Source organism: Arvicanthis niloticus, chromosome 25 (assembly GCF_011762505.2).
Source record: "Arvicanthis niloticus isolate mArvNil1 chromosome 25, mArvNil1.pat.X, whole genome shotgun sequence".
NCBI classification, from domain to species: domain Eukaryota; kingdom Metazoa; phylum Chordata; class Mammalia; order Rodentia; family Muridae; genus Arvicanthis; species Arvicanthis niloticus.
Genome location: NC_133433.1, coordinates 11621807 through 11648326, shown reverse-complemented (window position 1 = coordinate 11648326; position 26520 = coordinate 11621807). Strand labels below are relative to the sequence as shown.

At 39.0% G+C, this 26520-nt stretch overlaps 1 protein-coding gene across 4 annotated transcripts in view; it reads left to right on the top strand.

Annotated features, from left to right (window-relative positions):
* Usp45 (ubiquitin specific peptidase 45) overlaps window positions 1-26520 on the top strand; it is a 56651-nt gene extending 30131 nt beyond the window's left edge. For 3 of the 4 annotated variants that reach the window (XM_076924084.1, XM_076924082.1, XM_076924086.1), the window contains exons 9-18: window positions 504-591; window positions 5637-5718; window positions 10478-10569; window positions 12308-12364; window positions 12945-13088; window positions 16250-16910; window positions 18079-18176; window positions 20553-20639; window positions 22464-22617; window positions 24098-26520. In XM_076924084.1, coding sequence (XP_076780199.1) covers window positions 504-591; window positions 5637-5718; window positions 10478-10569; window positions 12308-12364; window positions 12945-13088; window positions 16250-16910; window positions 18079-18176; window positions 20553-20639; window positions 22464-22617; window positions 24098-24228 — 1594 coding nt within the window. In that variant the 3' untranslated portion in view covers window positions 24229-26520. The remainder of the gene's footprint in view (window positions 1-503; window positions 592-5636; window positions 5719-10477; window positions 10570-12307; window positions 12365-12944; window positions 13089-16249; window positions 16911-18078; window positions 18177-20552; window positions 20640-22463; window positions 22618-24097) is intronic. The other variant, XM_076924085.1, reaches the window with a different exon arrangement.

The window sequence follows — 26520 nt, the reverse complement described above, 5'->3', positions numbered from 1 at the left end:
TTCCCAGCAACCATATGGTTGCTCACAACCATCTGTAATGGGATCCAGTGCCCTCTTCTGGTATGTCTGAAGACAGCTACAGTGTACTCATATAAAATGAATAAATAAATCTTTAAAAAAAAAGATACAAAATGTATCTTAATCTTTTTGTTCTTTGAGGTAAAAAGATAAATCACAGAGGCTTGGATCTGAGTGCTGTTTTTCTTGCTGGTTGTATGACTTTGCATATTAATGTTTTTGGCCCCTCATTCAGTGAGATTGGGATTAAAGGAGTTAAAAGTTCATAAAACTGTGTGGTTTGCTTAATAAGAGGTAGCCTTTTGTTCACAGTGTTCACCTGATGGGCTTATTCTCACCAAAGAGGAATAGCATTTTGTCTGTTTAATTGAAAAGTAGCAAACGGATTGTTAATTTATTCAAAATGATCTTAAGCAAGACTGACGTGATTATAATAACCCGTGATTATTCTTTTTCTTTTTTTCTGCTTTGTTTTAAAATTCTAGGGCTCCTCGATTTAAAGGTTTCCAGCAACAGGACAGTCAGGAGCTTCTGCACCATCTGTTGGATGCAGTGAGGACAGAGGAGACAAAGGTCAGATTCTTAATGTTTGTCACATACTGTTCTCTTTAAGGCAGGATGTGAATCTAGAATCATTTCTCGGATATTAAGGTATAGTGAGAAGTAATTTTTATCTATATTTTTCCCTTTCTTCAGTAAGTTTATTTTTTATACTTTTGTATAGAAGTGTGAAACACTGTTTTTTCTTAATGTCTTTTAGCTTTTAAAATAAATCAAACAAAATAATTCAAGTAGAGACAAAACTCACTGTGTTGCAAATTTATAGTTCCAGATATTCAAGAGGCTGACAAAGGAACCAGGAGTTTATAGTGAGATCCTGTTAAGAAAAAAGAACCAGGAGTGGTGTTGCATGCTTTTAATCCCAGTACAAGGGAGGCAACGTCAGGCAGATCGCTAGAGTTGGAAGCTGGCCTAGTCCACATAGTGAGACCCTATCTCAGAAAGGAAGGGAGGGAGACAGGGAGGGAGGGAAGGAGGGAGGAAGGGAGGGAGGGAGAGAGGGAAGGAGGGAGAAAAGAAGAAAGAACAAAAAGAAGGGTAGAAATGTTGTCTTGAATATTGAGGCCAAGGAAATCAAACCAAGGGATCTAGATCCTGGAAGACGACCAACAGTCTGGAATGCCCATTCCCTTCCTTCCGCTCCACTGCTTTTATGTGTACTTTGATTTTGAACCAGACTACCTTCTGTTAAGATCTGTGTCATGGTGGCTGGGAAGATGGCTCAGGTCTTAAGAACACTGGGTGCTCTTCCACAGAACCCAGGTTCAATTCCCAACATCCATATGGTAGTTCATAGCGTCTGTAACTCAAGTTCCAAGGGATCCAACACTCTCAACACTGACGAAGATTCAGACATTAAACACCCATGCACGTGAAACAAAAATAGATAAATCTTTTTTTAAAAAAATGGGATCTGCGTCATGACCTGGCATGTGTCACAGTCTGGTTAATTGCTGTCCTCTGGAGGCAAGAGGATGGACAGTGGAGTTCTGGGCAAGCCTAGGCTACATAGTGAAACCCTGTCTCAGAAACCGAGGAATCCGAAAGAAAGATTGTTACTATTTTCTATGGCTTTTCCTAAGTTATGGCTTCCTCTAAGAAAAGTATGGCTCCTGTCTCCTTGTATACCTGGGTGGAGTTCTGTGAATACCGTTGGACACATTTAGTACCGCGTAGTGAGAACTTGGGCTGGAAGGAAAGCAGTCACCTGTTACAGAGGTTATTGTCTGCTTTCTTGGTGATTTGCAACTATTTTGAATATATTATCATCTGAATAAGTTGATGGGTAACTACTACGTCATGTTAGACTTTTTTTTAAAGATAAATTAAGAAATTGACAATTACATTTTGGAGACATTAACATTCCTCTGAGCTAAATTTTGCTCACATCCTCTCACAGCTTTGTTTTTTTTTTCTGCAGAAATACGTTTATTAGGATAGTCATACATCATTGCAAATTAGTTAATAATTTTCTTTGCGTTGTCTTTCTCTGTTGTACAAGTATCATAAAAACTCAGAACGAGTTGCTCTTACTCTTCCACTCGAAGGCCATAGCTAGTGTGGTAAGAAGAAAGTATCACATTTGTGGATGTCTTTAGCGTCACAAGCACAGCAGCCGTGCTGGTCAGTTACAGTGTGTCCGCATGCGGGAGCGGCATTGTCTGTCCTGGGAGTGAACAGATGCTAAGTGTGCTGTGGTGGACACGTGTCACTGCCTTGGCCTCTTGATGGAAGAAAGACTTCAGTCTTACGTCGGCCACCAGAACCGTGTAGAAATGACGTAAAACTATGGATCTTCTATACTGTTTCCTTAAAGGCTTTCTTGTGACTCTAAAGTTGAGGAGTATACTACTGCTAAATTGAATGCCATGCTACAGGGGGCATGTGAGCCAAAATTATACACGTTTGTGTGTGTGCAGACCCTATGACTGTATTTACTATAAACAGTTCTTTCATGGGGAGACTTTTCCCTCTTTCAAATTCAAGCTTTCTTTGTGTGTTTCACCTTTTTTATTTGTGCTGTCCCTAAGAATAGACTGTTATTATTATTATTTAGGATACATCCTTTGAATCCATTGTTGAGTAAGATTTGTTAAAGGCAGAATTTCTCAGCTAGCTACATTGTGACCTTTGTTTAAGCAGCTCCACGCCTGGCATTTCCTTTTCTTATAACATGAATGTGAAGGTGATTGTGTGTGTGTGTGTGTGTGTGTTCGTTTTTTGTTTTATGAGTAGTTTATTATAGATCTATAGTCCGGAGCTTAAGAGGGAGAGAGCCATGCTAATTGAATAGGCTTGGGAGTCAGCAGTGTTTGCCAGGTGGTCCTTTTCACGCGCCCAGGCCTGCAGTTTGAATATAGGGCCTTGGGTTTGTCAGGCTGCACTCTACCCACTGAGTTAGTTCCTCAGCTCCGAGTCACTTAGCGACTTTATTATACTTCATAAAGGGGATCTGGAACTTTTGTTGTTGTCCTAGTCGTTTTGAGACACAGTTGTTTGTTTTCTGTGTGCAGCCTGGCTGTCCTGGAACCCACTGTATAGACCAGGCTGGCTTCAAGCTTAGAGACCCACCTTCCTCTGCCTTCCAGGTGCTGAGATTAAAGGCGTGCATCACTACAGCCCAGCTTGGAACATTTTTAAAAATTATTATTCTATTCCTTAAAACAGATTTGGTGGTAATCTGTGAAATTATTAGGGTTTTATTTGTTTTCCTTCCTTCCTTCCTTCTCCCTCTCCCTCTCTCCTCCTATGATTTTTTTGTCTTTTCTAGAATTAATTTAAAAAACTGTATTTTCTTGGAAAATTGTTCACTATGTTTTTCAAGTTTCAGATGTAATTATGTTGTAAAATATTCTCTAGGGGTTATTTAAAATTTTTTAAACATTTATTTATTTTTATTTTAAAATTTATTTTATTTAAGTATGATATTAAGCTTCCCTTTATTATTTAAGATATCTATCTAGTACTTTCAAACAAATAATTATACCCAAATACCAAAAAAATTCCAAACCCAAATAATTACTTTTGGATTCATATATTATTTTTCTTCAGTTTCTGTTTTCATTTCCTTTGAAATTTTGCCTTCTACTTTTATTTGGTTTTGGCATTCTTTCTCCAAATTCATAGTTTGGCTTTTTAATCTATTTACTTTATTGTTTTCAATTTATTTAAATATGTAAGTGTAAAATTACTTCTGAACATTGGGAAGTATCTTAAATTCTGATATACAGTGTTTTTATTTTATATGCAGTGTTGAAGTATATCCTGTAGTGTGACTTGGGCATTTGTTTTTTTAATAGAGAATTCTGTGTCATTTTCACAGTATAAAACCTATTTCAGGGGCTGAAAGGGGAGAGATGGCTCAGCATTTTAGAGCAGTGGCTGCTCTTGCAGGGCCAAAGTTTTGTTCCCAGGTTACACATTGACCTTTTCACAAAGATCTGTAACTCTAGCTCCAGGGGATCCGGTGCCCTCTTCTGGATTCCTTAAGTACCTGCTCATACATCTTGTATGGACATGTAAAAATATAACAAATCTTTTTAAAAGTTTATCTCAGGTAGTAGAGTTGTGTTTGTTTTTTTCATGTGTATATTCTCATGTGTTGGGACATGTATGCTTTTGGATGGAGGACCAAAGTTGGCTTTGGCATCTTCCTTAATAGTTCCCCATGCTGTATGTCAAAGCAGTGTCTCCACTAGTCTAGCTAGGCAGCTTACTCAGATGGTTCTCTGTCCACACTTTTTATACACTGGGTTCCTGTCTGCACTGCTTGTACATTGGGGCCACCCATGCTGGCTTTATTGGAGGCAGGGTTTCTGGAGATTGAATTTTCTGGTCCTCCTGCTTCCATGGGCAACTACATTATGTACTGAGTACCCACTCATCGACCTCTCAGACAGTAGTTCATATAGTAAAACCTGTAACCAATAGGTAGAAAAATCTTTTCAAAGATTACATTTTTTTCTTTCTCCCTATGTAACAATGTTACACTTGACAAAATATATCCTAATTAGAGGCACAATTTTTGTGAAGGCTAATAATTTGTTGACTTAAAAAGTATTTATTGTTGGAATACATAGTTTATTCTGAGACTTGCCTAATATAGACACAGATGTAAAAACAAGGGCTATGAGTGTGTGGGTCAGTGGTAGCATGTGTGAGCCCCAGCTTCAGAACACACACACACACACACACACACACACACACACACACACACACGTAAGAATATAAACCTTGTAACTTACTACAAGCCGCTGAAGACACAGTCATTATCATCATAATTGTGACTTGGGAAATTTTTGACTGATGTTAGTTGATAGTCTGGATTTTAGGGTCCCTGTGTGCATGCACTTTTTTTTTTTTTTTTTTGAGAGCCTGCAGTGACTAATTTGATAGTGTCTTATCTATTAATGTTTCTTCATGGACAAAAAGTTTCATGTGATCTGATCTTTTGTTTCCTTCTCTTTTTTTGTCTTGACAAGGAATGATGGTTTAGATAGAAGGGGGGGAGAAAGAGCTACTCGAAACCTGAAGAGAAGCTGAACTGGGCTCCTTGCTTTTGTAAAATGCTTTAAATGTGAGAGGGAACCTAAACAGAAAGCCAACTTTTATCTATGAAAATTTGTCATTAAGGAAGCTTAGAGGGTTTTTCTTTTTTTCCTTTGTTTTTGCTTTTGAATTTATTTTAGAAGCAAGGTCTTTCTCTGTTAGTGACTCCAGTCTACCTGACAATCCTGCCCCTGCCTCCAAATGCTGAGATTACAGGCCTGCACTACCATGCATAGGTAGAAGGTTGGTTCCTTTGTGGAATTGTACAACTGAAAGATTAGGTTACACTTAATATTTCTCAATGTGTATATGTTAGATAAGTCTCAATCTTAACAAAAAAAAAATCAAAACAATAGAACTAAATATCCTAACAATAGATACCCATTTAAGATTTAAATATTTTACTTTAACAAGCCGAGATCAGTAGTGTACCTTGCTATTTGAAAGTGCTTTGTTGTGAATGAGATCTTCCTGAACCCTCACTAGGTTCTAACATCTTTGTTTTACAGAGGATACAAGCTAGCATTCTAAAAGCATTCAACAACCCAACTACCAAGACTGCTGACGATGAAACTAGAAAAAAAGTCAAAGGTATGTTGACTCTGTTAATAATTATGTCATAAAGCAATTTATGAAGGCTTCTTCCTCTTCCAAGGCTCAGGGAACATCACAGTGGGTGGGGGAAGGATCTAAGAACCAGGTAGAGTGTTAGCGAACACCTCCTCTGCACATGGCCTGCCCTTGCACTCATGAACTCCCAGCCGCTGTGCTTTTCCAGTGCCTGAACAAAACTGTCCTGAAGAGGGGAGGGACAAGTAAGCCTATCCTTACTGAGTGTATTGATGCCATTAGTGGTTGCTAGAGGAAGGAAACGGCCATGTATCTGTAAATAACCTACCTGTACCCATTCTCCTGCAGAGGAAGAAGGGATCAGTGGGAGGGAGTAGGGGTGCAAAAGTGTTATGGGGATAAATATGATGAAAGACATGTATGAAAATGTAATGAAACCTCGTTATTATATAACACGAATATATGCTAATAACCTAAAACCGGTTCTTTACAGAGGAGCAATTGAGCACATGGACTAGGAGAGTGCCTCTCCCCAGGCTCTGACCTAGTGGTGCAGGCGAGCAGAGGCACTGCCCAGTGATGTATCTTCCCTTTCCACAGTATTAGAGATGAAGCTGGGCTTCGTGACTATATCTTTAATAGTTCTACAGTTCCTCCATTCAGTATGTTAGGAATGTGTGGGTTGTCGATATCAAAGCTGTAGAGTAAACTTGTCTAGGTGGTTGTAAATGCACATTAGAATATATTACTTTAGTATTACATTGGGTTTTAAAAATACAATGTTGTGTAGTGTTTTAAAGTGGGTGTGCATGCATGCGCGCGCAAGTGTGTGTGTGTGTGTGTGTGTGTGTGTGTGTGTGTGTGTTGTAAAGATAGTATTATGTAGTGCTTGAGTCTTGTGGCCAGTGACTGAGGAGACAAATCCTACAGGAAATAGTCCTGCATCGCTTAGTATGTCAGACAGTGCTGTGTGTTTAAGATGAAATTGTTAATCTGTTTTACTTGTTGAAAAAAGCAGCGTCAGCTGCAAAATACCTTGATTTTTCTTTGAGCCCTTGTCCTATACAGGCTTCTTAATCAAGTTCTTAAGAATCCTTGCTAACTTGAGTCTCTCAGTTGTAAGAATTAGATGGATCTCTAGTGAGTCTAAGAGCAGCCTGTTTTGAGTGATAAGGCTACACAATTGAGAACCTGGCTCCCCCAAATTAAGGGGCTAGAGATGTTCAGTGCTTAAGAGCACGTGTTGCTCTTCCAGAGGACCCATGTTTAGCTCCCATTGTCACAGAGGTGCTCACAGCCATCTGTAATTCCAGGTGCAGAGGACCCAACACCTTCTGACATACCTTTATATGGTATTTATGTAAAGGCAAGCCAAACACTCATACATTAAATAAATCTAAAACTAAAAATTAAAAAAGGGAATACTCTGAAGGAAAAGGACAGGGAGATACTTGCTCAGTGTTAGGATAAACTAAACTAGAAGCCAGAGATGCTTCCTGGGTATCTGTCTGGGCCTGTGAAGGCCTTGAAAAACTCCCGTCACCAACAGGGCTTGGCTTGAGGAAACTGAGGAGTGGTGACAAAGACCAGGTGAGGAGACAGGACTCAAAGTATTGCTTCTAGAAGGTGCCACTTGGATGCTTTGTGTTTGAGAAGGATGTTTGATAGCACATATGTCACTATAGAAATGGGTATCAACAGTTTTCCTATGAAATCATACTTGAAAATTTGAAAATGCTGACTCAGAGTCCATCTGCAAAAAAGAATGCACTGTAAAACGTGCATTGCCTATGTTTGTTTGGTTGGTATTTCAAGACAGGGTTTCTCTGTGTAGCCCTGGCTGTCCTGGAACTCACTCTGTAGACCAGGCTAACCTCAAACTCAGAAATCTGCCTGCCTCTGCCTCCCAAGTGCTGGGATAAAAGGCGTGTGCCACCACTGCCTGGCTTGCAATTTTTTTTTTAATCGAGCTAATATCACATGTATAGACATGTTCGTACATGGGATCTTCTAAGGGAAACAAGAATTATTAAAAGTAATGCCCTCCCTTGGGAGTTGAGCTGGAGCATTTTCGTGTTAGATGAGGAGGCTTGTTGATATACCTAAGACTTTTATTCTTAAATGGCTTTTAATTTTTTTCTTTCTTTTCTTTTCTTTCTTTCTTTCTTTCTTTCTTTCTTTCTTTCTTTCTTTCTTTCTTTCTTTCTTTCTTTCTTTCTCTTTAACCATTTCACATGTTTGCTTTTCATATGGACTATCCTCACCTCCCACTTCCTGTCACCTCTGCCAGAGCCCCTCCTCCACACTCCCCCGACATAGATTTCTCCTCTTTGAGAATCAAGTGCTAGCCAGTAGTTCAAAGGTAAAGGGTAAGGCCTCATGTCAGCTCCTTGACTGTTGATAATGCTGGTCCTCTGTGGGCCTGATGCAGTACAGTTCAGATCAACTACAGTTGATGAGTTATGGTTACAATAGTTGTATCACATCCAGAGAATGACATTTGGTAAGCCCTCTCTTCTGGCTCTTAAATATTTCCTGTCTCCTCTTCTGCAGTGTTCCTTGCCTTAGAGGGAGTTGTGTTAAGTGACTCGTTTAGGGATGGGCTCACACTGTTTATTTTCTGCATCCTGGGGCAGCCATGAATGTGAGCTCACCACTGTTTATTATAAGGAGGGGCTTCTCTTATTTACGCTGGGAGACACTTGTCTATAGAAAGCAGTTTGCTGCTATGTCTAGTTCACCGTCAGAAACATGTTTCCCACATGAGTCTATTTACACCCCCCTACTCCCCGTACCTACATTGTTTGCCAGGCTTAAAATATCAGGCATTGGTTCACCACTTCTGGAAAAGGCTTGAGCCCACTTCAGAGGGCAGTTGCATTACCTAATTGTATCTAGACAGAATGCCTGTAAGCTCCAAAGATGTTGCAGACTCACTGTTTATTTAAGAGACCTAATAATAGCAGCACATCTTGCCTTCTTCCGGCTTTTGCTACAGTCTGCCAACATGAGACAAGCCAGTGATTAAGCAAGGCTTGTTGAGATATTGTAGTTTGAGTCTATATCTTATGACATCCAAGTCTCATTCTTAGTGTATATTTTGTCTTGAAATACTGTTAGTATGAGGTCATCATTGTAAAGGATGTAAGATGTCCTTTGTATTTTATTTCTAAGGATGTAAGATGTCCTTTGTATTTTATTTCTAACTTTCATTTTTTTTAAAAATTCCTTAAGTAATCACATTTGTGATTTATTTATTTATTTTACATATATGGGTGCTCGATCTGCATGTACACCTGCACACCAGAAGAAGGCATCAGAACCCTTTAAGATGGTTGTGAGCCACCATGTGGTTACTCGGGGAATTGAACTCAGGACCTCTGGAAGAACATCTGGTGCTCTTAACCACTGAGCCATCTCTCCAGCCCAACTTTCATTTTTGTAATATTATGCTGCTTATAATACATGATTGGAATTTAGAAATAAGTGCCCTAACACTCTGTTGTAGTTACAGTTGGGCATAGTGGTGCACACCTTTAATTGCAACACTTGGGAGGCAAAGGTAGGTGAATCTTTAGGAGTCTGAGGCCAGCCTTGTCTACATAGTGTGTTCTAGGACAAACAGAGCTCTATAGTGAGACCCTGTCTCCCAAGGAGGTGGGTGGGGTATAATTTCTCCAGTGTGTGCCTTGTTACTCTGTGTTGCAATGCTGCCATCTAGTGCATGCATAGAACAATAACGCTGGGTTTCTTTCCATTTCTGTCTTTTTTGTACATTTTTTTCTTAAGGAACCACAGTATTTCTTAATAGTTACAATAAAATGTCTATTGGTATTAAAGTATGCCTTCTCTGTTATTTTGTGCTTTGGATAATGCATTTTAATAGTTTTCAATAAAGTTAGAGGTTTGCAAAGGATAGATTTTAAAAGCCAGATGAACAGTTTTGTTAATATACTTTCTGTCAGCGGGACAGTGGTGGTGCATTCCTTTAATTCTAGCACTTGGGAGGCGGGGCAGGCAGATTTCAGTGAGTCTGAGACAGGCCCGTGTGTATATTAACTAACTTAACTACACATACAGCATGTTGTTTGGTCAGTTTCTCTCCAGCACTGATTATTTTAAAGCCAACCATTAGCACAGTTTCCTTTGATCTGTAAGCACTTCATAAATCAAGTGATTGCAACTTTTAAAGTAATCACCAAGCACATGCGTGCGTGCGTGTGTGTGTGTGTGTGTGTGTGTGTGTGTGTGTGTGTGTATGTTTACACTAATTGCCCAGGCTGAGTTCTCATTCTGTGTTTCCCACACCGTCTTTTACACCGCCTTTTATTGCTGTGGTTCTGGAATCTTTAGCCTCAAAAACAGTTGTTTTCCCTGTTCTGTCCATCTTTAGATTAGATACAGAGACATCAAAAAAATTAATAGGAGCAGCTTGGGTGTAGTATGAGTTAGTAGTTATTGCTGTCTTTACTTTACCTCTTAAAAATAATTTGGACTGGCAAGATGACTCAGCAAGTAAAGGTGTATGCTGACAACCTGAGTTCAATTCCTGGGACCTACATGATGTTAATTCTTAAAGATTATGGAACCTAATAGTTGTAATTTCTCTATAAAATTGTAAAGGAGAGAGATGTAACATGATATATTAAAATACATTATTGGATGTAATGCAGAAGCTATATTTTTTTTCAAATGACTTGAATAGAAGCATGTCACTGTTGGATCAGTGATTGTTCTGTGAATTTTTTAATTTAAAAGAAATGTGTTTTTTTTTTAACAGCCTATGGAAAGGAAGGAGTGAAGATGAACTTCATAGATCGGATCTTTATTGGTGAACTAACTAGCACAGTCATGTGTGAAGAATGTGCAAATGTATGTGCCTAGAATTCACTCCATGGAGTACACTACAATCACATTGTTTTGTTGTATTGCTTTATTTCACAGGTATCACAGTGGTTATCAGAAGATAACAATAGCAAAATCATGGATGTGATTTGATAAATTGATAGACTTACTTTCAGTAACAGGAAGCACCAATTCAGATTCCCAATATTTTCGCTTCATACACACACACACACACACACACACACACACACACACACACACACACACATCCTCCTCCTACAGGACATTAGTGGCGTCTCAGAAGTAACTAGATTTGCGCAAGTGAACTGCCTTTCCTTTATAAAGATTCATGTGCTTTGCTTGCTCAGGCTCTAAGGTGATAAAACTTACAGCACATGACACCCATTACTGCAGAAAGGAGAAATGTACTGTTATGGCAGTAGCCATCACTCAACTTTCCTGTAGAGATCATATGAATAAAGGTTACAACAGCTCAGGTATTCTGCATAGAGCTCTACTGTACTCAGGTTGCTGTTCAGCTTTCCTGATTTTAAACAGCCAGTGGTAATGACAGCAGAGAGCTTATCTTCTATATGAAGGCTCGTCATTAAGAAAAAACCTTGACAAGCGGCTACATAATGATTTTTGTAAAATAGACCTTCCACTTCTCAATGGTAAGCACGCTTGGAAGTTTTTCTAAGTAAGTGTGTTCCTATATATGACTGTTTCCTCTTGACTTCCTTGTGAGGTGTTAGGCTTCTCTCCATTTTGCAGTCTGTGTGTAGCTGAGCCTTTGAACTGGAGTTCTCCTGTGTCAGCCTCCCGAGTGGTAGGATACAGGTACCTGCCACATGTCACATGTCAGATAAGACCGTCTTTTAAGATCAAATATATAGTAACTTCTAGTTTACATTGAGATGACAGGGAAACAAGTAACGAACATAGTGCCATGTCCTAAAATGTGAGAACAGAAGAAGACGATCATGTTTGGTTTAGGTTTTTGGTTTTGTTTGTGGTTACGTGATGTACAAAAGGGGTGTGTGCATGTGTGTGTATACTCTTGATTTAATCTTTGATTTAGTACTTCTTGTTTTAATGCCATCTTTAACAACATAAAACATGCACCATTTTTATAGATTTTTCAACTGCTTGTTAAGAAATATTTCTGAAAATGTGGTTGAGTACAGTAAGTCAAACTTCTATCAGATTTTAATAAAGAACTAAAAATGTCCAGTTTTTCTGCCATCTCTAGTTTTAGAAAACAATTTTTTTTAAAGATTAATTGACTTATTTTATGCATATGAAGTATACTGTAGCTGTCTTCAGACACACCAGAGAAAGGCACAAGATCCCATTACAAATGGTTGTGAGCCACCGTGTGGTTGCTAGGAATTGAACTCAGGACCTCTGAAGAGCAGTCAGTGTTCTTAACTGCTGAGCCATCTCTACAGCTCAAAAACAAGGGTTATTATATATCCTCTCGCTTATGAGACTGAAACATAAAATGTGACTACAACTATTACTAAAGTTTACACAATGTTGTGCACAGACACTGATGTCTCTTTTTTTACCAGTATCTTCTACAACAGATTATCCTAAGAAATCGGCCAAACACATGTCAGACTCTGTTCTTAACATTTCATACAGTATTTTAACTTGAGATTTTAAGTCATCTGAGATGTTTGATTTATTGTGCTCTTTAACAGCAGTGTGTATCTATGTTAGAATTCTAACCACACCTCTCAATCTGACCTTCCTTTTTAAGATCTCTACCATGAAGGATCCCTTCATTGACATTTCACTTCCTATCATAGAAGAAAGGGTAAGGAGAATCATGAAACTTGTAGAGAGCATGCATGCATTCAATTATTTAAACATCTCTTGGGTTTATCTCTCACAGAGTCATGGTTTACACAGAATTAGGTTTATGGGGTGTGTTTGATTTCAGGTTTGTGTGCGTGTGCATCAAGTATATATATTTTCTTATTCTCCGGGATTAAATCTTTTAGCCTTGTATTTTGAAATTCTTAAGAAAATTACCCTTTTAAGTGGGATGGAGAGCAGTTAAGAGCACTGGCTGCTTTTCCAGAGGACCTTGGTTCAGTTCAGTCTATAACTCCAGTTCCAGTGCCAGGGTACCCAACACCCTCTTCTGGCCTCCATGGGCACTGCATGCAAGTGGCACGCAACATACATGCCTTCAAAACACCCATACTAATAATAGAATTTTTAAAATATATTTTTAATAAAGAAAATTACCTTTGTATATTTCTAGTAAAATATATTAAAATATATTAAATATATTAAATATATTAAAATTACCTTTGTATATTTCTAGTAAAAGTTACAAATGTTGAAAAGAATTTATTTGCTGAAAATGCTTTATGTTATATGTGGCATAGGTTTCAAAACCTGTACTTTTGGGGAGAATGAGTAAATACAGAAGTTTACAGGAAACAGACCAAGAACATAACAAAGGCACCGTTACTGTAGATAATACCCATCAACCCAGAGCTGCCAAGAAGCAATCCTCGCCTAAACATAAGGCAAGTCAAATTGTGGGGGGTTGGGTATGTTTTTAATATTTGAACTGTGAAGGATGTCAAGCATGTCACAAGCAGAGTCACCAGGCTAAGAACACCCGCCTCCTGTTTGTCAGCTTCACAGTGCTCAATTCATGGCTGGTCATGTTTCCGCACTTCTTCAGCCCCAGCTTTAGTGTTTTCTCTTTTTTTGCTTGTTTTTTTTGTTGTTGTTTTGTTTACTCGTTTGAGCAGGCTCTCACTATGTAGCTCAGACTGAACTCAGTTTTTTTCTCCTCTTCCATATCACCACCTTGGCTGCCTCTCATTGAGAATTTTGAGGAAATTCAAGGAAGAAATACATTTCCTCTTTAGCCATTTTCATTTGTTCTATGTTTTAAGGTTTAAGATGGACGTCCCCCTCACACTTAGTGTGTTTAACAGAAACTCATTGAATATCTTAAAATACATGAAGATTAAGTCCTGATCTGATAGCTAATTGCTGACCCTTTTACTATATTGTCCTACAGTTATCTCACTATGATGGTACAGAGTTTCAGAGGGAAAATGATAGTGAAGTGTCAGGTTAATAAAGAAATAAACCTGGCGTAATAAGTAGAGGCTTATCATTGGTAGAAGATTGGCTCTCTTAAGACTATTTTAAAACATAACCAGTGAAAGCACACAGTAAATGGAACTTCTTGCCTGGAGAATTGCATGGGATCAAGAGTCATTACTACAGCGGTCAGAGAGAAATGCAGGAGAGAAGTATGCTGTGTCTGCCCTCTGGCTTTCTTGCTCTCACTACTCTCCCTTTCCCACACTGGCACTTGCAGTCAGCCGGATGGCTCTCAGCCATGAAATCTGTCATACTGATCCCCACAGTTGCGTACCTTCTCCTCACACTGTCTTTTCCAGCAGGACTTCCAGAGCGTCTGCCCCCTCTTTGCCTATGGGGCCTTTGAGCCAGGTGTGCCTCTACGGGAACATCCTACTCTGCTCAGTATCTGAAGATTCCTCCAATCCCCTTAACCTCGGATTAGTTCATATATTAGTTCATGTATTTCCCCTATAATAACGGGAATTCTTACCAACATTTGAGTTCTTGTCCATTTTGTGCTATTTCCAGTTCTTTATACCAATTATATTGAGTTAAGATATAAACTAAGAAATATGCCTAACAGGTGGATCTTTAGGTTCAGTCTGGTCTACAGATCAAGTTTCAGGACAGCCAGGGCTACACAGAGAAACCCTATATCAAAAAAAAAAAAAAAAAAAAAAAAAAAAGAAAGAAAGAAAGAGAAGAAAAACAAACAAGAAACAAAAACAAGACAAGAAAAGAAATATGCCTAAGATGTTAGAGATTACAGGTGCAGAAACAGGGACTTAAGAAGGTTAGGTAAGGAATGTGGGTTTTTCCCCTTTGTTTATTGCTTGCTTGCTTGCTTATTTTGAGGCAAGGCCTCACTGTGTCCACCTGACTCTGCCTTCCAAGTCCTGGGATGAAAGGTATTTACTATTGCATAGGTCAAGAATGCGGTCTTATCTGTGTATACCTATTCGCATTGGCATCTGCTGCTTTTCTTTTTTTTTCCAATCTTATGTATATGGGTGTTTTGCCTGTATGCATGTCTATGCACCACACACGTGTGTGCCTGGTACCTGTGGAGGCCAGAAGAAGGCATCAACTGGGGTTACAGAAGGTTGTGAGCTGCCATGTGGGTGCTAGAAATTGACCCCAGTGCTCTTACCTGATAACATATTAAGTCATGACACTTGCTTTATTAGAAAACGGGAGCTGGGTTGTCCTTTTAGCTGCTGCATCTCTAGAACCTTGCTTAGTACTTGTACCTGGATGGTTTTTCGGGAGACCAGTGTAATCATTCCCATGGTTACTTAAAGCTGCTAACTGGGCTGCTCTGTGCCCTGCCTTACTTGGCCATCAAGACAACTCACTGGGGTGGGCATTCTGTCTTGGAGGTGAGGAAATTAGAATCCTGAGATGTTGGCTAATTTATCTAGTGACACACCTCTAGTTAGTGACAGGACCGAGAGCCAAGCAGCCTGGTACTGAGCATGCCCTGCTTCCATTCTTAACTACTTCCAGGACAGTAAAGATTTCCTCTATGCAATTTTGATTACTCTTTCAAGATAACCTTAGTGATGTTTGGTCTCTATTTATATTACAAGCTTAATATTAATGTTTTTAATTAGTTAAATTTGTATGGGCTAGGCATGGTGGCACATGTCTTTAATCCTGGCATGAAGGATGCAGAGGCAGGCAAATCTCTGAGTTTAAGGTCAGCTTGATCTACATAGTAACTTCCAGGCTGGGCAGAGCTACAAAGTGAAACTCTATCTCAAAAAAAAAAAAAAAAAAAAAACCAAAAAACAAAAAAACAAAAACAAAAAAACCAAAACACCCGTCAAGGATAGGAATGTGAACTTTGCTTTTCATTAGGAAAGCTGGGGCTGAGAGGATCGCCCAGTTGTGAAGCTCTTGCTTGGCATGAACTCTTGGGTTTAGTCCCTAAAACCATAAAACACAGATAACACAAAGTCAGTAAGCCTAAAACTGGCTAGATCAGAAGTTATTCTACTTAATCACCTGTTTAATAATACAGATCCTCAAGTTCAAAACATTGTTTCATAAACTCACAGGTGAACTTGGATTTTTTTGTTTTGGTCTTTTGAGGCTGGGTCTTTACATAGCCCTGACTATCCTGTATGTCACTTCTGTAGACCAGGCTGGTCTCAAATTCACAGAAATCCGCCTGCCTCTTCCTCTTAAATGCTTCGAGCATGTACCACCATGCCCAGCTCAACTTGTTGGTTGTTATCCTGAAGCTCATAATTTATTACCCATTTATTACGTGTTCTGTATGAGACCAAACACATAGTGATAGAAATAAATATCTTATTTGTATATGACAGATTTAAGTCTCCCCCATAGCCCTGTTCTATAGAAGTCGTATTCCCTTCCTTACAGGTAGCCACTGTTGTTAGACCCCCAGGTAACAGTTTATCTTTAAATTAGAGCAAGTTGATTCTCATTTAGGTAGATTTTGAAATGGATGTCAGAGAAGTATTTATTGAATAATTGTGGTCAGTTAAATAGGACTTTAGTGACATTTGTTTCCAATAAGATCACAAGATTCTTTTCTCTGAAAAATGTCAACTTACAGAATCAACTAAGTCATGACAGAAAACATTTAAGAAAATGGCCGTCTGAAGAAGAGAAAACTCTTGTTACATACCCAAAGAATGAAAACTTGGAAGCCAGCCAGTTTACCAGCACCCTCAGCACCGAGGCATCGCTGAATGAAAGCCCCACTGATGGCAGTGAGAGAGACACCAGCCTAGAAAGCAGCGTGGATGCTGACAGCGAGGCTTCTGAACCCGAGAACACTTCCAGGCAGTCTGTGCTGCTCCGGTCCAGTGGTGATTCCTGCGGGCACGCAGAGCAGCACCCGCCCCTCCCACTGGCAAGCGACTTGCCACACACCAAGGAGACGCACGGTGGCGATGAGGAAATGGCGGAAGCGCTTGCTGAACTTCGTTTGAGCAGCACTGCAACTGGAAATAGAGATTTTAACAGGGAAAAACAGCCACTGAATGTCCCAAATAATTTGTGTTTTTCAGAGGGAAAACATATGAGGCTTCACAGTGCCCAAAATGCTTTTCAGACTCTTTCTCAGAGTTATGTAACCACTTCGAAAGAATGCTCAGTTCAGTCCTGTCTCTACCAGTTCACATCCATGGAGTTGTTGATGGGCAACAACAAGCTGCTGTGTGAGGACTGTACCGAAAAGAAACGGAAGTGCCAAAAGGAAACCAGCTCTGCAGGTAAGCATCTCGCTTGCCTGCTTTCTGTGTTACTGATGGATTGAAGGTAACTAGTGGTTTATAGTTCCTTAATGGGTGACCCCAAGTTCCTGGGTGCGTTGAGCCTCTTGGCACAGGCCTTGTCTTATTTGGGTTTCTGAATTCAGGACACTGGCTGGGCAGAGTAGATTCCCAGGAAAAGCTGCAGTAAGTGAAGAGCAAGAAGTATACTTCTCTGTCTTGAAACTGCAAACCCATGTAATCAGATCTGAGGGACCGAGCTATTTAAACCCTTTCTGAAATGCCTCTAAAACGCATGGTTGAATCGCTAGTAGGATTTGAGATTACTGGCCTCCACAAATCCCCCCTATTTCATATAAGTCCAATATATGTATTTGAAGTTCTTAAATATACTTATGCCATGAATCTAGTGCTTGCTTGATTAGAGAAAGATAAGAATTCTCACCTGATGAATTTTTACTAGCATTAGTAAAGAGTTAGCAAAGAATATTCTTGGGGCCTATGTTGTTGCTTGGGATGGAGAGAGGGCTTAGTAGATACAGTTATGCTGAAACAGACATGAAGACGTGAGCTCTGATCCCAGCACCCGTATAAAAGCCAAGTGCAGTGGCACATGCCTGAAATCCTGAAATCCTAGCACGTGGGAGGGAGAGGCAGATGCATCTTGTGGTCTACAAAGTGAATTCCAATACAGCCTGGGCTCCAAGGTGAGGCCCTGTCACAAAAACAAAACAAATGAAAAACCAAGTTGGAAAAGTGGTTATGAGAGCTGCCCACTGTCAACTTCTGGCCTCCACATGCAGGCCATGTACGATGTACATTACCCCCCCACACACACACATACACACACATACACAAAACACATATATACCTCCCCCCAACATTAAAAAAAAGTTTCTTTAATATTTTTAAAATGGCTTAGCAGGTGTAGTGAGTCACACTTTTAGTCATGGCACATGGGAGACAAAGGTAGATAGATCTCGAGTTTGAGGCCAGCCTGGTCTATAGAGTGAGTTCTAGGATAGCCAGGGCTACACAGAGAAATCTTGATCTCCCCCCCCAAAAAAAATCCAAAACACGATGCAATAGTGTATATTTTATATAAATGCCTACCATGTTATAAGTAATATATTCAATGGAATTTTACAAGTAAATTTGTTGTATGCAGAAAAGAAAGCAGGAGGAGTTTACACTAATGCTAGGAAGCAGCTACTCATATCTGCCGTTCCCGCTGTCCTGATCCTTCATCTCAAGAGATTCCACCAGGTAAGAGTCCCTTAGCAGCACTGTAGTCAGCTTCATGATACGCTTGTAGAGCCCACAATCCTCTGAGAAAAGTTTAAGCATTAGAAAGTGTTTCCTGGAATTAAAAAAATTATGTGAGATTTCTTGCACTGGGCGGGGGTGGGGAGGAAGCTTGACGGGCATTGAGAGATTTAAATGGTAGGGATCTAAGTGGTGTGTGGGCACAGGTATGTCTCAATGGAGACTAAATGTTACTAAGAAGAATTACAAGGAGCAAACAGGCAAAGCCCACACAGCTTGCGTGGTGTTTGAGCTGGCAGTGCTGACTAGGGGCTAAGCAGTGGAAGGAGGGAGGCCCCACACCCTCAAGGCCAGTGAGAGACAACTCAGATGCTTTCAGTGTTAAAGAAGAGATGGCCTTTCTGTAACTATTTATGATTTTAACCTTGTATCTTGTTCAGTGGGGTTTTCTTTTTCTTTTTGGTGTTTGGTTTGAACGCAGGGTTTTCTGTTTGCTAGGCAGGTGCTCTGCCACTGACATCTCTTGCCCTGTTTCTCTTTTCTCTTTTAAATTTGAGACAGGGTCTTAGGAGGTTACCCAAGCTGGCCTAGAATTTTCTGCCTAGCCTGGGAAGGCCTTGACATTGTAATCTTGCTCAGGCCTCCTAAGCAGCTGGATTAAAGACCTTTGCAAAAGACCTGTGTCACCATCCCTGACTGCTCTTTTTTTTTTTTTTTTTTTTTTTTTTTTAAATAACTTTTCAAATTTTCTTGAAGAAGAAATAAATATAGACCTCTTTTTAAAAAAGGTTTGTTTGTTTGTTTTGTACTTTAAAATAAAATTAGTAATTGGCGGCTAGGAAAATAGCTCATAGCTCAGCTTTACAGTCACAGCTGGAGGTGCCCAGGGAGAGCTTTATCACCAGCACCAAAGCCCAGAGCCAACAAACGTCAAAGCTCATGATTCTCCATAACCAATTTTATGGTGGAAAGACGTGGTTTCTCATCTCATCTGGATACCTGGTGAAAGCACATCTCCACCGACTATGGACAAGGAAGGGCATGCCAGATGCAGAAGCTAATTTGTTTTATATTTGGTACTTGTGTTCTTGTTATGAACAACTCAAAAAAGAAAACCCACTTGTGTACTTGAAGGGAATTATTTACAAATACTTCAGTCCCTTCTCTTTCTGAAGCTGAATGTAACCTCAAAGGCTTGTTCCCAAGGGTCGCAAATGATGGAGAGAGTTCCTAAGTAACACCTAACTTTATCTCTTAGTGTCTCTAAAGTCTTGTTTTCCTATAGTAACTTTAGAGCGATATTCCAGAACCATACACAACACTTAAAAGCAAACCTCAAACTCAATAGAGATCTTTGTCGTAGACATACCCAGTGACTGAATTTGTAGCTATGCAAACAACTCAGATAAGAAAAGTGTTGGCTCCAATCGAGGAGTGTAGAGCACCTGAAGAGGAAATACAAATTTGAGTAAAGTACAAAATAGGCCCATCTTTTCAAGCAAATTCAATATAAAAATGAGATTTCTTATGTGATTGGTATGCAGTGATATCAAGAAGGCCCTGCATGAAAGATGGCACCTGATTTGTCTGTGTATACCATTTACATTTAAATATCTCCTCACTCCATCAGAGTGTGTGCGCTTCTAACAGTGGATCTGGTTACTTTTTTTAAAGTTTTATTTTTATTAGTGTGTGTGTGTGTGTGTGTGTGTGTGTGTGTGTGTGTGTGTGTGTGTATGTGAGAGGACAACTTTTGAGAGTTGGTTTTCTCCTTCCACCATGGGTTTTAGGGAGCAAGCTTAGGTCTTTAGGCTTGTACCTCTCCCTGGTGAATCATCCTGCCAGCCCTCAGTTAATTTTTATTACCATCACATGATGAAGAACATACATTTTTTTTCAAGGTTATCTCTGGAAAGTAAAAAGAGAAAAATAAGTAGAATTTTCTTAAGATCATAAAAATTCATTTGACTGATGTATGTATACTGTTTACTTTTATTGGAAAAACTTTGACATGCTCAAAGTCTTTCATACTTAGTGAATATTGTTGACTTTTAGAAATGAAAAGGACCTAATAAGATGTCTTTGTGCCCATTTTCTGCTGTGACCTAGATGAGGTTGACTACATTCAAGTTCATTTTTAACAAGTCGCTGGGTGAGATGACCTTAACCCTTGTTGAGTGCATTTCCATGGCAGTATTAGCTTTTAGCACATTCAATTTATTTTTCCCATTAATTGTTGTAAAATCCACAGAGGAGGTAACTGATCTATGAACATTTAAATCTATGAAAATGTCTTTTAGGATTCTTCTTTTGGTTTTAATTAACATATACTTTAAACATAATTTGTACTAAACTTTTTTATTTTGTCTTTTTAAGGCTGGCTTGAGTCTTCGTAAAGTAAACAGACATGTAGACTTTCCACTTACCCTTGATTTAGCTCCGTTCTGTGCTGCTACCTGTAAGGTATGAGATATTAAAAAATTTAATTAATTTGCAAGTGATATGCCTAAAAGCATACTGTTTGTTGTTTATTAGATAATGCTTCTGGTTTTGTTTAAATAAGCTTCTCTTTTCGAATAAGTAATTGTGGCATATTATACATCAGATGTGACTTTTGTTCTTTGGAAGATGAGTAAGGTGTTGGGCACCAATCCCAACCATCAAAGCTGCCTGCTAGTTATGAGCAGATGCTATGTTGGCTTTGCACCTTCCTGTTCCTCTGCGGGAGCCACATCATCATCTGGTTTTCGCATTCGTGAAGGGCTGTATCTTTTGTAAATAAACACACTACAGAGTCATTTTTTTTATGTCATTTCACGAGTACTGATAGTCATGTGGTTGTCAGCTGAATACAATAGGTCGAAATGCTAATGCCTTACTAACAAGGTTCATAATTGCTTGCATATACTCACATGTAAGACTTGTGCAGGTAAAATTGATGGGCATTTTATTGAGGAAGATAGGTTTAGGGAAATGAGTCTCACGCTCATGATTATTTACCTGAAGTCCAGTTTGGTGGTGTCATAGGTTACTTACTGAACTGAGTCTAATACACTGACTAAGTAAGTGCAATTTTCTGGTGAATATAATTAACTTGATGTGGAATACCAGCTCTGTCAGTTACTAATATTCAATACTAACCTTCATTATTCTTAGGACTAACAGATAATTCAGCAAATAAGAAGGAGGTTTTGTAAGCTCAGTGTTTAGTTTTTAAGAACAATGTGATTTTGAAAGTACCTATTCTACACTATGATATGATTTGCACATGGCTTGTCATCAAAATGTTCAAGTGCTATGATCTTTATTTCCAATATAACATTAAAGAAATGTGTAGGAACCTTAAAAAAAAAAAAGAAAAGAAAGTACCTATTCTAAAGAATTTCTAACATACTTAAAAGTAGGCAGTGCAATGAACTTCCATCATCCATTCCTACAATCTCAGGTCTGTGGTTAGTCTTGTCCCCTCCCCCGTCCACTTGCTTGTCTATGTTGTCTTCTGTAACTGCTTTGAAGAAACTATCATTTCATGATAGATATTTAAAAACAATAATTACTCTGTGGTTTTTTTTTTTTTTTTTTTTTTTCTGTTTTTGTTTGTGTGTTTTTCTCTTAAGATAAGATCTTGTCCAGACTGGTCCTGAACTCATGAACTCTCAGCCGCAGCCACTCAAGTGCTGGGATTATAGGCTTGTACTGCCCTAAGCACCGTGTGCTTTCTTCTGCAGATTGCTTTTTTGGTGGGTGGGGGTGGCAATTGAACTCAAGGCATCACACATGTACTGAGCTGGATGTTCCTGGCCTCTTCTCCATTTTAACTCAACCACAATGTCACTTAGTATATCCTTTATACATTTAGTGTTCATATTTCCTGTTGTCATATGCATATGATTTTTAAAGTGAATTAGCATTCAATTCATTTTAAAGATCAATACAATAATTAAAATGAATACAAGCAAATCAATGATGCTTATACTATTTTAACGTATGATTGCCTTTTCCTTCTTTTGGAATCTTTGTTGTATTTTGCCATGATGTAGAATTTGATGATGATCCCTTTGTCATTGTTTTCTGTGTGAGGCAGTTCTAAGTAGAGAGGACTGGGTACATTTGGGTTTGGTAGTTCCCCTCTTGGTTGTGTTTTTGTAATGCTGTTTTATAGAGGACATTCTGTCTGTTGACAAGCACAGAGAATCTCAATATGGTTCAAGAATACATTTCTCTTATTATTTTTATCTTTTCATGAGCTGTTTCACTCAATGTTCCATTTTTTTCTTTATTTGAAAGAATATAGGTGTGGGGGAGAAGGTTCTCTATGGTCTCTATGGTATAGTCGAGCACAGCGGCTCCATGAGAGGAGGTCACTACACTGCCTACGTGAAAGTGCGAGTACCCTCCAGGAAGCTGTCCGAGTGCATCACCGGAAGGAAGACTGCACCAGGTCTGCCATCCTCTGTACATCTCCTTCTTAAAAGTTAAAGAATTGATTCTCTCTTTTTAGAAAAGGAGCTCCAAATGGATTCATTTTTAAGTCTACTTAGATAATTTTCAAGAATCTTAATAATCACAAAGTAATATCCTTTCAGGCAATATGAAATGACAAGTAATTTTTTAAAGTTACTTCAGAGAGGTGGTGGGGTTTTTGTTTTTGTAAAAACAATATGTGTGTGTGCATAGGTCTGTGTCTCTGTACTGGTATGCACAGCATAATGTGGCTGGCTGAGAGTGAATTCCAACAGTTCATTCTGGCCTTTCACTTGGTTGTCCTGATTTTGCCACTGGGCTGTGTATTCAGGCCTGGGAACTTCTGGGCTATTCTCTTGCTTCTGTCTCCCATCTTCCCATACAAACTAACGCTGGGACGACTGACATGTGTCGCTGATATCTGACTGTTTTTACACTGGTTCTAAGGTCAAATTCAGATCATCAGGCTTGTGTGGCTGGTGCTTCTAGTTATGTCCTCAGCCACATTCCCCCTCTTCTGAAGATACACCACCTCATGAAAAGAGTGGACGTGGGAATTCGCTAGCTTTTACTACAGGCCATTGAGTTTGCTTCTCCATTCTCTGGAATATGAATATATATATACACACATACATATGGTTTATATTTTATTAATGGGTGTCTGTGTGAATGTGCATGTGTAGGTATACTTGCTCAGAGTCCAGAAGAGGGTGTGTGATCCCTGGAGCTGGAGTACAGAGGTGGCTGCGCACACTTGTGCCTGGCACAAGTGCTGGGAACCAAACTCCAGTTTTCTGCAAGAGCAGTGTGTGGTCTTAACTGCTGAACCGTCTCTCTTACCTCCCCTTTATTAGTTGTGTTGTTGTTAGTGGTTGCTTGGTTGTTGTCTTTGTTTTGACATAGCATCTCACTATGTAGCTCTGTCTACCTTGGAATTTACTGTATAGATCAGGCTAGCCTCAAACTCACAAAGATCTACCTGCTTTTGCCTCCCTCATGTTAGGACTAACAATGTGTACCACCATGCCCAGCTCTGTTATTAGCTTTTAAAATGTAGTGTGTGTGTGTGTGTGTGTGTGTGTGTGTGTGTGTGTGTGTTTGGCTGTCAGCGAACAGTTTTGTATACTCAGTTCTCTCCTTCCACCCTTGTGTGGGGATAAAGCTGGTGCCCAGGCTGGTACAGCAAGCACCTCTCCTCCCTGCACCATCTCGCCAGTTTCTCTACCTTCCTTTTTGGTGGAAGTGAATATTTATTTATCTGGGAAATTAAGTATTTATAAGGCTAATATTTCACTAGATATTTAAATTAAAAATGTATTAACTGGAAGTAATTATCAATTTTAGATCTTATGGATCTTAGAGTTAAATATAGCTCATAATAAATGTGTCACTGCGTACAATTTAGATATAAACACATAAACACACTAACTGTAAAATTGTCCTTTTTGTTCTGCTAGGTTTGAAAGAACCTGATAGTGAATTTGGAGGCCACTGGGTCCATGTCAGCGACACTTACGTGCAGGTGGTTCCAGAATCAAGAGCACTCAGTGCACAAGCTTATCTCCTTTTTTATGAGAGAATATTATAATATCTGCTCATTGTTATTTAGTTCGTTTGTATTTTAATGCTGAAGTTGTAACCATAATATGTAACGTGCCTTTGTAGTCTTTAGGAATAGTGCACCCTTGCAGTGTTATTTAACCTTTTCAACATGTGGTGAATCCTCTAGAGACAACTAATTAACATGACAGGCAGTGGTGGCGCAAGCCTTTAATTCCAGCACTGGGGAGGCAGAGGCAGGCGGCTCTCTGTGAGTTTGAGGCCACCTAGGGCTATTCAATAAAACCTCGTCTTGGAAAATTAAACAAAAAATTCATTAATGCTTTCAAATCTATATTCTTAAATGTAAAAAACATGTTTTATGTTAATTTTCATGTCCATGGAGATTGCCACTCTCCACATACACACACACACACAAACACACACGCACACACACACACGCACACGCACACACAAGTTGACAGTAGTAGAGCAATCCCCTTTCCAGTGTGACTCCTCATTGCAGACATTCAGAGATGATGCTGAACTGGATCTATGAGACTATTTCCTAGATGCCACACAGCCTTCCCGGGGGATGCAGTGTGTCCCATGCTACACTGCTTACTTTTGGTTTTAGCTTTTACAATCTTGGCCGTGTTTTGAATCATACTTCACATTTTTATGTGCTTGTTATTTTTCTAATAAACATTGATATATAAGCTTATAACTATGAAAGAAAAATCGTCCATCCTTGCACCACCCCACTTAAAATCATCTCAGGGCTTTGCAGTGGTGTGTGTGTTAGTCTATGGGAAAAGTTTCTAGAACAGTCTGAACTAGTGCCTAATGTAACATAATTATTTTTTCATATTTTATGTGACTCAGTAGTGTAAAAGGGAGCCATTGTAAGTTTGGTAGTGTGAGTTTACAAGTAATGAATTGATTCACTTATTGCTCTGAATATTTGAAGGTATTAGTTCATAAACTAATCATTTGCATTCTTTTAAAGATAATTTGCAAGTGATTGGTTAAGGCCAAAATAAAAATATAGAGAATTGTAACACATAGAACTGGCAAATAGAAATTGATGGTCTATATAGGAACATAGGATACTTTATAGTTTAAGGATGCTTTGAACTATAAACTACCAGATTATATTTGTAAATGGTAGAAATCATATTCTTATAATTAACAGCAAATATAGTTCTTTTTTATTTCTATACATTAGTAAATATTGAACATGGTTTTGTCTTATTTAAAAATTCAAGTGGATAGTTGGAGATGTAGTTCAATGGCCTGTGTAAGGCCCTGGTTCCATCCCTAGCAACACAAACAAAATACTTAGGTGGGCTTCGCTTTTACTTTAATGGGGCCCAGAGCCGCTACTTCTGTTCCCCTTAAATAAGTAGTAACACAGGATAGTTTCTTCTTTTGGAATTCAAAGGATTGAACTGTGAAAACTTAGCATGAAAAATATTACTACCAAGATTTTAAATAATCAATGAAGTGGTTCATTGATGCACAGTATTGAATCAGGATGTAAGGGAACAGGTGCAATGTCTTAGTCATCAGTGCCTGTGTTTGATTCTATGGGCAAATGTGAGGGAGAGAGGCTGTAAACTGTACAGGCCTTTAGCCAGGATTGAACCTTCTTGACATGTGTAACATAAAGTCACCAATGTTGCCTCTTGACATGTGACTGGGAACTGATTTGTCTAATGGAGAGATTTTAAAATACCATAGCACAAATTCTATTTTTAAGTTGTGGAGGAACTTCCAATGGTATTTTAAAATTTTTTTATTGAAGATGGAGAAATATATTTTATCTATAGAGCCCAGTTGTGTCCTCTAAAAAGAACTTTCCAGTGTCTGTTTCATCAGACATTCAGAGTTTATTAATCTATTGATAAAGAAGAATCTAGCACCAAGAGTCTAGCACCAGAGCAATGAGTTAGAAAAATAATTTATTTGTTCAAGTTGGCCTCAGTCATCGCAGTTGCCAACCCCCTGAAACAAATGTAAACAGTCAACCTTTTTTTTCTTTCTCCTAGAAAAGATACTATTAAGATGTATACAATCTAGGCAGGTTCCAGTACCTGGCATATGACAGTATTTTATCACCCTTTAAAATAGACAAACCTGGCAAGTGGTGGTGGTGCATGCCTTTAGATTCAGCACTTGGGAGGCAGAGGCAGGTAGATTTGAGTTCAAGTGTAGCCTGGTCCACAGAGTGAGTTCCAGGAAAGCCAAGGCTTCACAGAAAAACCCTGTCTCAAAAAACTTGAAGAAAAAAAAAAAAACCTAAAGTCTATATGATTTTATACATTATTCTAGTAGTGAT